The sequence below is a fragment of the Rhinolophus hipposideros genome (assembly GCF_964194185.1).
Source record: "Rhinolophus hipposideros genome assembly, chromosome: 20".
Taxonomy (NCBI): domain Eukaryota; kingdom Metazoa; phylum Chordata; class Mammalia; order Chiroptera; family Rhinolophidae; genus Rhinolophus; species Rhinolophus hipposideros.
Window position 1 is genome coordinate 39484920 of NC_138066.1, and position 12792 is coordinate 39497711.

General features: G+C 35.5%; 1 protein-coding gene across 3 annotated transcripts in view; it reads right to left on the reverse strand.

Annotated features, from left to right (window-relative positions):
• The window catches only part of KANSL1 (KAT8 regulatory NSL complex subunit 1), a 157767-nt gene that overhangs the window by 24356 nt on the left and 120619 nt on the right, over window positions 1–12792 (reverse strand). For all 3 annotated transcript variants that reach the window (XM_081028406.1, XM_081028407.1, XM_081028405.1), the window contains 2 exons: window positions 8032–8144; window positions 6972–7167 (listed from right to left, as the gene is read on the reverse strand). In XM_081028406.1, the coding sequence (XP_080884532.1) occupies window positions 6972–7167; window positions 8032–8144 (309 nt within the window). The remainder of the gene's footprint in view (window positions 1–6971; window positions 7168–8031; window positions 8145–12792) is intronic.

A 12792-nucleotide genomic window follows, 5' to 3' on the forward strand; every position in this document is an offset into this window, starting at 1 on the left:
CTCCTCTCCCGCCAAAATACAGTGGAACAGAGTTTTAAGGGACAAAGGTTATAGTCTAAGAACTTGAAACATGATCAAATTGTTGCTCTAATCACCGAAAGACTATAAATCCATATTAAGAGCTCAATAAACAGGCATATGAAGAAGGTATGAAAGAGACAGTCAGCAAACAGTGAAATATTACAATCAAAACAAGCCTAAATAAGCCTTTAAATCTAGTTTCAAAGCTAAATGTAAAATTAAAGACTAGTCTCTAACAAAATCCCCATTTAAGTCAGACTTTCAGATTAAAACCGTAACTCTGCTTTAATGACATTTCAAACATGTAGAAAACAAAATCCTAAAAGTAAATGGATGAGAAAAACACATATACTATATAACACTAATATCAAGAAAAAGAGAATGTAAGGCAAACACAACTACTTGTAAAAGGAACCGTAAGTCACTCTGAGGATGTAATTATGACTGTGTACTAGATGCCAATAAAAAGAACTTTAATCAACATAATAGACTACAAATATAAGCCGAAATATTGAAGCATCATTTTGACCAAAATACTATAAAAATTAAAAAAGAAAAAGTAACCATTTAGAATTTGGAAAGTCAATTCTTAACTCTTGGGCAAAGAACTCAAAAACTCAAAGCAACCTACAAATAGCAAAAGGAACACTTTACACTTCAAAGGCCCATCCAAAACTACACTCAGAAGAAAATTCAAAAAGTTAAATGCTTTTATTACGTGAGAACAGAAAATAAATTAAGCTATTTGAATGAAGGCAAAGGGGTAGGGGTGGGACCAAGACCACAAGAAGGAATATAACAGCAAAGAGCTGATTTGTGAAATGACCAATAAAATAGAAAAACTGCTGACAAGATTAATCAAGAAAGAGAAGATAAATATAATTAAGACTGAAAAACAGATATACTCACAGATACAGTGATTTAAAAATTATGAATACTTTCTATAAATTTCTGTATTGAGTAAAGTTGAAAATAACTGAGCAATGGATAACTTTCTGTAACCTAAATGCTGGTCCCAGGTGATTTTACCTTAGGTTCCAACAAATTGTAAGGAAATTGATACTTCCTCAAAAATCTTGAAACACTTCCAGACCATAGCAAATGGTAGTGTTCCAATTTATTTTAAGAAGTTCTCCGACATCAGAATTAATAGTGAACTTCTAGAAGTATTGCCATTAAAACCAGGAATGAGATGCTTTACTATGACCAATTATTTCTTGACAGTGTTAAGACAAGGAAAAGGAACAAGTATATAAAGGGGTGTCAAACTGTTTGCTGATGACAGACAGCCTACCTACAAAATTAAAAATAATCAACCAAAACACTTAACAGTTCAGAAAAATGTTCCAAATCACAAAATAAGTACCCCAAACTCCAGAGTACTCATAAAATAACACCACCAAAAAAGATATTTCACTTTATAAAAACTTCAAGAATGTAGGAAACATGTAAGAATGAAGAGATAATATAATTGACTACATGGAAAAATTCTGTTCCCATAATTCTGTAATGACGTTAATTCTCTCTGAAGAAATCCTCATAAAAACCCAACGCAATGCTTATGCAGGAATTCCACCATCAAACTAAGACTCTAGTCATCCTTCTCTGTTAATCACAGAATATTAGTTCAAAGCACTAAAAATCTTTTTTTGGTTTGAGGATAGTTTACAAATAAAATATTAGAGCTTCTAGTTCTATTTATTTTATTTTACCCTTTCAAAATTTATTCTGTATGTTTTATTTACAATGCATACGAGGTGTGACCAAAAAATATGGTGAACGTTTAAATTTAAAAAATTTATTACAGAAGACACATTGCCATGAATCCCCCTTGCTTTTGGACACACCCATGGTTCTTGCCATTTTTTGAAGAAGTTCTGGAAGTCCTCTTTCATGAGTGTCTTTTGTTGTGCTGTCGTGGCTGTCTCAATGTCCTGAATAGCATGAGTGTCTTTCGTTGTGCTGTCGTGGCTGTCTCAATGTCCTGAATAGATTCAAAACATTTACCTTTCAAGGTCATTTTGACTGGGGAAGAGCCAGAAGTGGCATGGTGCCAGATCCGGTAAATAAGATGGGTGAGAAGACACCGAAATATTTTTGACAGAAATTGTGTACCAGAAGTGACTGTGTGAAACAAAGCCTTCCCTGTTGTGATCACAAAATATGGTGAATGCTGCTGTCTACAGCCATTCAATGGAAAGGCAGGGATCTTCAATACAGGAACAGATTCGTAGAACCTTAGTGACAGTGTGTGACAAGTTTCAACTTGTTTGGTGTAGTCAGTCAGGTGGGAGCTATGGTTGAGAGAAGCTGTGTTTTAAAGTGTGCCGTAAATCATCCTCCATCATGACAATGCTCTGTGTCACCCATCGCTTCTGGTATATGGCAATTTCTGTCAAAAACATTATGGTGTGTCCTCATCCACCTCATTCACCGGATCTGGCACCGTATGACTTCTGCCTCTTCCCCAAAGTCAAAATGATTCAGGATATCGAGGCAGCCACGACAGCGCAACTAAAGACACAAAACTACTTCAGAAAGTGGCAAGAATAAGTGTGTTCGAAGTGAGGGGGATTAATGGCAATGTGTTTTTTTTTAATATAAACATTCACCGTACTGTTTGATCACACCTTGTATATAAAACATCCTTAAAGAAATTTAGAGGTTATTGTTCTAAGTACTGGGTGATTTCTGAGTTCTCTTAGTAGCTTTAAGCCCTAAGGAACTGCAATTTTCCACATGCCACTCCTGCCCCTTCCCAAAAGTCTGACTAGTTGGGCCTCCAAAATATATCGCAAGAACCCCTGTCAATAAAGAACATATCCTTTGATATAAAAATGATTCAATTTTAATACTGACTCACAATCATTTCAGTTCTTTAGTCCTCAACCACAAATGTCATGACATCAGGCCTAAGACAATATCCTATATGTAATGTCCTCAAGAGGAAAAAGTATAAGACCACTGGGAAGTCGACAGAAGCTAACTTTAAAATGTAACCCAAAGCAATCCTCCTGTATAATTATACTCCAACAGACCATAAAATTTGAAAATCATGCCAGAACACTGCCGAACCATTTGATAAGAAATACTATTTTAAAAAATTAAAAAGTGTTATTAAGGCCAATCCAAAAATTTCAAGGCATGTTTTTTTTTTAAAAAAAACCACACCATCTTTACTAAGATTTATCTAATTTATAAAATTACTTGACCAAAAAAAAAAAAAAAATCCTATACTGATCCCAAATTTATCTTAAAAATTTTATTGACCTGAAATCTTGGTATCTAGAAAACTAATGTTTAAGTCATAAACATCTACCCTACAGAAGAAGCAGGGCACAAAATAAACATGACATATAAAAATTTCCCACTTCAGCGTTTCTTCACTGACTCTTAGCTAAATTACTAACATCTAGCATACCAGACCACTAAAGTGATGAAATACATAATAAAGAACAATATAGGTCACTTGTAATGATCTGTCCTACTATTACAACGAAATTGTGGTACAGGAAAGTACTCCACCTTCTCGTTCTCCCCAGGTTTGCTGATTTCCATGGAAGATAACCTCAATCTACCATTCGCAAAGCTCTCAGTTCCGCCAACTCTGATATTCACTCACCATGCCCTAGTGATTCTTCCTCAGGACTACTTTTAAAATCTTTTGCTGAGTTTTACAGCCTTTAGACTATTATTTCCTCCAGTATAACTGCTGTCAGTCTTTCTTTCTGCCTCCTGTCTCTTTTGTGCCCATCCACTCCAACATAAACTATCTCCAGATTTATCTTCCAAAAAACAGCTTATGACACTTCACTGCTCAAAACTCTAAAATTCTCTAAAATCTAGAGAATAAAGCCTAATCAACATTTTGGGCAACCAAAGACTTTCATTATTACTGATAGGTCTTATTCCCATTTATTTCCAACAAGTTTATCTTACTGAATCTTTTTTGTTTTAGTCACTCACTGACTATAAGATACCAGTAACATAAAAACAGCCTTTTAGGGCAAAAAGAGATGTGTTACTACACTAAAAGCACACCTCAATTGTAAGATACATTTCATAATTTCAGAAATTCTGGTAAAACTTGATTGAATAAAATTCCAGCCATGATTCAAGTAAGATAAGTCTGGTTAAAAAACACACATAGTAACTGAATGAGCTCCCTAAATTGAGCTTTATATTTGATTCTGGAATGCAGCACATAATTAGAATGTAGGTAAACAATAATATTGACATTAAATATTTGTTTTTTTACATTTGATACTCTGGTAAATATACTAGTACCCATCCTTCTTAGAAGGATAAGGAGGGTGAGGGGGGAACGAATTACAAAGGTAATTTGAATAAATCCAGAAATATACAGTTCCTAAGATTCTCTTTTCTTCACAAACCTGAAAGCAAATCTTAAGAACAAATGTGAACTTAGTGCCATTTACCAGTATCAGAAAATGATTTATCTGTTAATTTCTTTGCTATCTATCTCTGCCACAGGAAATAAGCTATGTGAGGGCAAGACTTTTGTTCATCAATGAAACCCAGGTGACCTGAAAAATACATGAAACACAGTGGGCACTCAAAAATATTGCTGATAAATCTGCTTGGCAAATCCATCACCTCAAAATGACAGAAGTCAAGATGCTTGCTCAACAGCAAGTATTACTGACATTCATGCAGTCAAGATAGAATGGCCTTTGTCTCCAACTCTGGCAGAACTTCAGCAAATGGTTTATTTCCCAAACTCAATTTACTTCTTCGTCTTATTTTCCATGCAGCTTACTTTTGCATATGTCAGGATGATTTTGTTAGAAACTGGCATTGGAACCAAAGGGTCTTTAGTGTGTTTTGTGTATCTCCTTGTCTCAACTGTCTTTCAAAAATGTATATGTACCTTCAAAAGCACATCAGTTGTTAGGCATGGATCAGAAGAAGCTACTATCAATATGAACAAGTAAGGTTTGCTACTTCACAGATAAACAGGAAAAGAATACAGGAAGCCACCTTATACTTAAGAAATTTTTTATAACATCCTTAGATGTCATGACACAGTGGCTAGCAAACAGCCAAAACAAAGGACACTATTATCCATGACGTTTTTTGTTTTGGTTAAAAGCATCAAGGCATGACCAATAACTACTTTCTTATGCTTGACAGTAATATACTGTTTTCTAGCTTTCCCAGTATCAACTCTTCAACATCAAAAAATAATTTAGACTTATATGACTATTAATTTAAAAAAAAGAGACTCAAATGTCAATGAGAAACCTGCCAAATATCTTATTCTTTTCCTTTCTGGTATTTTTGTAATTCAGGCAATCTGCGGAATAAACAAGAGAAATGGTACACTAAGTTTATTTTCACTTGTAATATTTTCCCCTAAAAATAGATCATGGCAACAGTATGCAGTCCAAATGCATACTGTAACAAAACAAACCAAGTACTGAAAATCCACTGTCCAAGTATTAATCGTTGCAACAATTCCCTCCTCTCCCCTCTCGTCATTAGTATTCTCATCAGCAAACACATTGCAAAGCTCTATCTTAAGAAAGATTCCCCTTCAAACGGGGTTTTTCTGTTCGCCTTTACAGTAACCGTCTCTGAATGCATCATCTACAATGGTTTCCTCAGTCCCTTCCCTCTTCTTCTCTCCTGAACCTACTCCAACCAGAATGTCACTCTTCTCTCTCACAAAACTGTTCCCAAGTCTCCAACAACCTTGGCCACATCAAATCCAAGTCAATTCTCAGTTTTTCTCTAACTCGACCTTTCTGCTGCATCTAACACAGCTGATCATTCCTTCCTCTCTGAAACACTTTCTTCACTTGTGTTCCACATACCAGACTCTTCCTTTCCTTTCTACTTCACTAGTAATTCCTTCTGCGTCTCTTCCTTATCTTTATCTCCAAGGCTTGGAATGCCTCAAGGCTTAAATTCCAACTGTGCTCCCCAGCATTCCCCATTCCTTTCCTCTGCTGCATTTTTCTCCCCAGCACTTAACATTGTAAAATACACTGTATACTTCATTTACTGTTTTATTTTCTGTCCCACCCACTAGTCTTTCAATGAGGTTAAGGATTTTTGTCTGTTTTTGTTTAGTGTATTCCCAGTGCATAGAATAGATCTAGCTCATTGTAGGAACCCAACAAATATTTGCTGAATGACTAAATGAATGAACAAAACCAAAAGTAATTAAAAATAATAGCCACTTTGTACTCCAGTAAGAAGTTACATACATTTCATCTAACCCTCAAATAACCCTATGAGATCTCTGAGGCTGAGGGGGTGGACGGGCCTTTAATATGCTCCAAATCACAGAACTGCTAAGTGATAACGCCTGATTCAAACCTAAACTTACACGCTGCAAAGTCAGTGCTCCTGACTACTACATGGCGTTCATTTTACTGTTGTTTCATTGGTTTTGGAATAAATCCAACTGTGCTATTTGAAGAGTCGGCAATCAAAAGTTTCCTACAGTTTTGAATTAATCTCCCCTTTCTCTGTGAAGACAAACATTCATTTAGTAACATCAATTTAGAAATTCTAATGGAGATTCTTATTTAAAAGGAAAGCATTCCACTGCCATTTTTAGTGGTAAGAGTACAAGTGAGAAGGCACACCACTCTCCTTCAAAGTGTTAATGGCAACATTTAATCATCCTCTCTCCCATTTCTATTAAAAAGCTCAAGCCAATAGTTTCCAAACCTGGCTGAAGAGTAATCTGGGAGCTTTTTGTTGTTCGAAAACAGGACTCCCAGGCCTAACCCCAGAACAACTGAATCAGAATCTCTAGGAAACAGGGTTCAGGAGCCTAGTAGTTTTTAAAGCTCCCCAGGAAACTCTGGTGGTTAGCCAAGTTTGGAAAACACTAGTTAAACGAACCAAAGTTGGCAAGAGACTATCTGAGCATCTGGCTCATGGTTTAACAATGACCAAGTCTCACTGGTACTGACCTTCTTGGAAAGAGGAACGATGCTGTTGGGTCGAACAAGTCTCCGTTTCTTACAGCTCAGTACAGGACGTGTTCGGGCTGCCACACAGGTGCCATCAGTCGAAGAAGAAACTAGATTCAGTCGCTGCTTTTTATGTAATTGTTCCTCAGCATCAGAGCTGTCAACTGGAATGTGGTCTGCCAAGACAGGCTGAAGACTAGACGAGGAGAAGAGTAATATTCACTTCTCAGAAAATGGAAGGAAACAAAACCTCTAATACTGGTTCAACCTCCCTACTTGTAAATGTTCACAGACACAAACAAGTATTCTGTGCAGAAGCAGGAATACTTGATGCTGATGCCTGCTGATCTAATTATGTGTGCAGTGTCTGTACTTATTTGTAAGGCTCTTGGTGGACATTACCTCCATGTCCGAAAAGTGCAAAAGTCAGTAAGTGAACTCAGGCTCTAACAGTGATTAAGTTCTCTTCTATAATAGAAACACGAATAAAGTCTAGAAAATTGCAACTGGTAAGATATTGATGAATTTTGCAAATGTTAATGACTTGCCTAGGAATCAGTTCTCCCATTAAACACAAGTTTTAGGGATACGCACACACTGTTCACTTGTAGAGGGGTTCCTTGAACTTTCATAAATAGATTTACAAACACAGCTTTTATCTGTTCTAGAGGATTTTATGTAAACACTTCTGAGGAATTCTACCAACACAAGGACCAATCACAATGATTCACAATAACTGTAGGACCTTTTATTTTTCTCCATGCTGTGTCAATTTTAAGCCTCAGAAAGTAAAAGGGAAATACATTTAATGATATGCTAATTAAAATATACTTGCTACAGCAGGAGACAGCACAATGTCATTAAGTGATAAGGTTTCTGCCTCTTTAAACCAGTGTTATTAGGTTGGTGCAAAAGTAACTGTGGTTTAAAAGGTTCAAAATAACTGCAAAACCCACAATTACTTTTGCACCAACCGAATAGTTCTGGCTAGGAATAACTAAGAGCCCCAAATTCATCTTTTATAAGCCCACTGAATATAAAAAGAAGAGCTAGAACTCACGTGTTAATAACTCCATTGACAGGTCTCAATGCCCCACATGACTTGGTAGATGATGAATCTGAAGTATGACCAGAGGCACCATGGTTTTCCAGTGGCTGAGAAACAGACTCGACCTGAGTAAGAAAAATAAAAATATACTATCAATAATATTTAACCAACACCATCCAGCCTGAAAAGCAGCACTATTTCATTTAAATGAAACACCTAAAATATCTGATGACCAACTTCAAAGACAAAACTCCTATGATTAAAGGAAAAAGAATTAAGAGAATAAGCTTTTGCTTTGGGGAGAAGAGTGTAGAACCAAAAATATTTAGCAGACTAAAAGTATTATGTTCCTACTGACAGGGAAATGACCTAATGACTCCATGGAACAGAAGTTTAGCAAAACAATTACAAAGAAAAAGGATCTTCAACTAAGGGTCAAGAAGAATACATACATAAGTTCACTTGTGGAGACAACAAAGAGGAAATTTAAATGCACTTAATTCTGCTTAACTTCACAGTGTATGCTGGAAGCTTGTTTCCAGAAAACCATACTTTGTTTAAAAATACATGTATATTTTTCCGTTAAAGAAATAGCGAAAGAAAAATCTCAATGGGTAACTAATTACCTAATGCTATCAGGTAGGAACTATCGTCTTTGGACTATACAAATCAAATATATGCTTAGAATATATAGTAAAATGAAAAAAGGGAGGTGGAAAGAATCTGGAAAAGCTTTAATTTCAATATTTCAAAACAAATTATGTATTTACTAGGCTTATAAGGGATAGAGACAGCCAAAAGATTTCAGTCATATGGACCCTCTGAGGTATAGGGCAATAAAGCACACAGATGTAGTTATCCCTTGGCTCTGGGAGTTATTGGAATACCACAGAACAGCTGTGGTCCTTACACTTAAATTGACTTGGGGTGTTCTGAAATTCTCCTTCCTGTAACTGTTACCACTGCACATCAAAGTCAGTATTCTGAGGCTGAATTCTTTTTACAAATATTGCTGAATTTCTTTTTGATCTTTACACACCCCAAAGAGAAAATATCAAGGGATCTGCAGACCTGAGAACAGTTGTAGACAACCATCAAGAAAGAACAACACATTGGGAAAGCTAATTTAAAAAGTTTTAATACAAATTATCCAAAAAGATCCAAGTAGTACATAAACAGACAAGATATATACTACAATGAACGAACACTGGGAAAACGTTCTATTTTCCTTGTTGGATACCCTGTACATCTCCTATGGTATCACAAATATCTTGAACAATTATATTGGTCAATGATGCCAAAATTATGGTAAATTTGGAACATACACACTCATCGCCTTAAATACTACACTAATTTCCTCTTGGAAAGTAAAGTGGTATTAAGAAGCAAGAGTTATAAAGCTATTTATATCCACTGTTAAAGTATTTTATTCAATCCTCAATATCTACCCTAAAGAAATAACTCAACCAACACATCCCCCAAAATCTAATGCACAAAGGTGGTCATTGCAATTGATATCTATCAATATCCTAAATGTTCAACATCTGGGGCACAGTTATAAATTGTGACCACACCAAATCAGAATACTAAAAATAAGCATAAAGGATATTCTTCCTTTATGTCAGAAGAATATTTAAAGATTAAAAAAAAAGTCTTCTAATGATTTTGGAAACTGGTTCAATTCAAATATTTTACATCTAATTTGTGGTGACTAAAAAATGTACATACATAGATAATGAAAAATAGTGTTACAGAGGTAAAACTACATTGAAATTTTCTTTAGATAATATTTTTACATTAAAATAGAGGAACCCAAATACCTCCTACTAAATGCTAGTGAATCTTCCATTCAGGGGTAACCCCCAAAACCCAAACAAATATTGTGGTATGACAAAGGACTGGAAAATCAAAAGGATGTAAGATCCAGGTTGGCGTTAGCCAGCAGGTGTGACTCCAGGTATGTCACAGCTTTCCTAAGATTTCAGAAGTTCTGGTTAGATGAAGAAGTTTCCTTTAAACATGAAAATGCTGTGACTATGAACTTTCTGCTGGTATCCTGATCTTAAGAACTTCTATAAATTTTACATTCACTTAAAATAACAGGTTTTAGCATTCAATTATGGCAGAGATCTGATTTATGTATCTACATGCTATACAAGGTGCCATGTTTAAATTAACAGGTTCACTTTCCATTTGATTAAGATTTACTTTGTAAGGATTATGGAGGAATTAACTGCAAGGACACCTGTCAAGACAATATACTGCCATTCTTTAACAAAATTTATTTTCCAAAAAATTGTCTCTTTCTTATAGAAAATCCAAAGAAAAAAAGGCACAAATCACTAGTAACCTGACCTCCTACAGATAACTACTGTTAATAGCTTGTTTAATATACCTACATATATATATAAATGCCATTAATATTCAATGTAAATTCTATTGATTTTCTTAGAAACTGAAAGTTTTCTGGGGGTAATTCAGCCCCCAAATTAAAACTGAAGTCCACAGTCAAAACATGACTCAGCACAGAAATGTCTGTCAAGGACTCAGAAGCAACAGCAGATGAGCAGGAACGTCCTTGAAGGCCATGTGCCTGGATTCCAGTTCCAACCATACAAAGAAGCACCGAATGTTCAGGAGGGATATATCCTGTAATCACACAGATCCAAAAGCAGGGCATTGGAGCACCTATGCTCACCACTCATTCTCAAATGCAAAGAGCTTAAAATATTAACCCCACTCCTCCAATAGTGACCAATCTGAAAAAGGAAAACAACTCACAAACACATGTAGTTTTACTTAGAGCTCCTTAAATGCATTCATACTGCCTAAGACAAAATGAACACTCCCTTATCCTACAGTCCGAAAGGCTGCAAAGACAGAGGGTAGGAAAAAAACGTTCACAAACACTCCACAGATGTTAAATCCACATACTCATTTAAGCTTGATCACACTACTGCAGTAGTTTACATCATTAGTATTTTCAGGAAAACTAAAGCATGACTCAGGCAGCTGGCATCATCCAATGGGAAACTGTAAAAAGGATGAAAAAATTGAAAGCTCTCACATCCAGAAAGAAAGTAGATGTTATTATAAAGCTTTTCTTGAAATGTTATGTGATGTTCAGATACACTCTGAGGGAACACGCATCTCACAGCCAAACAGCTCAAGTGGTAGCAAAGTGCTTCTGTAATCCCCCCCTTTTCCAAGGCAAAGAAAGCCCCAGAGGATTTTATCTTTGGGGCAATCTTAAAGATCGCAAGCAGGTTACTGAAGTGATTTTTTTCCCTGACTGAAGGGGCCAGGTGTACTGAATAAAAAGATAAACACAGCAATGAGATTCAGATTTGTTATTCATATAAAGCAGGCAGCTGAATCATTACTCCACCCTCTTAGCCAGACCAATTAAGTGTGACAAAGAGCCCTTAAAGAAAAGCTAGATTAAATTAAGGTTTTACAGGGTAGATTTTTCTGGGGTCTAAGAACCCATGTCCACTGGATTTATTTTACTGAAAAGCAAAGTAAAGGGGTAAAAACACAAAGGCATATACTTAAAAACATAATAAAATTAAACTCTACTCTGCAAGGTATGTGTGTATCTTTACTTTTTAGTCAGTCAATTAATGCCACACCACAACTGCTTCAAATATTTTCTTAAATGCACCACAATGTTTGTCTAGAAAACTTAACAGATGTGTTTTGGTTAGTTACTGCCCTTCCTAACAAACATTATCAAAATGGAAATAAATGGCTAACTGGTGAACAGAATTCAACTTTTATTCCTACGTCAAAATAAGTTAGTTTTTGACTTTATATGAATTGTTTCATGTTGCATACTCCCCATCTCAATGACACTAAGCATAGTCCTGTTTAAAATCACCAAAATACTGCTGGTCCCCAAATAGGATACCAGTCATTTCAATTAACTAGCACCATGGCCAGGAATTGTACTAAATTGGGAGCAGAATGCTCTGAAAATTCCCCTCCCACCAAGCTACTTAGCTAGGCTTCAATTTCTGCGTATGTAAAATGGGATTCCGTGCCTTAGTTTCCTACGTCTCTATGTTGAGGTTAAATGAAAATCTGTATAATTATGAAATCAATTTTGAATTATTCATTTTAAAGTTTCAATTAGCATAATATTGTTGCAGGTCCAAAGGCTATGTAACTGACACCTAAGATTTATATTTACCAACACTGTCTAAAATATGCATCTAGACTCTAAAGAAATACAGTAATTGAAAAAATAGGCTTATAAATTCTTATTGCTCAACTTACTTATCCAAGGCCCAATTTGTTTTAAAAGTCTTAATTGGTCAGTGTTTTCTTTAATACTGTGAATCAAATATTCCCCCACCAGTATCTATCCCTCTACTCTCTATTTTAAAACCCTCACTGGGCCAATGCAAAACTCAAGGAAAAGAACATTGTTCCTGCTTAACCAACGGTAGGAAGATTATACCTAGAATTGTTTAAAAAGAAAAACCAATTGCTTACATTTTTCGCACGCTTTCTTCTGAGAAAGCATTAGTCCTTCACTTAATAGTTCACTTGTTATCCCCATCACTTCCAGTGAGGAAAGGGTAAAAGAATGAGGCTTATTTTACAAATAGAAACAAACACAAATAATGAAGTCATTAGTCAAAAGCCACAGCGGCAATGCTTTTGCTAAAACAAAACCTCAATTTCAAATTTAGCCTTTAAGAAAATATTTACCCAGTAATTAATTACCTTTCCTGTAAGAAAGGAGATATAAGAAAATATACATTTATC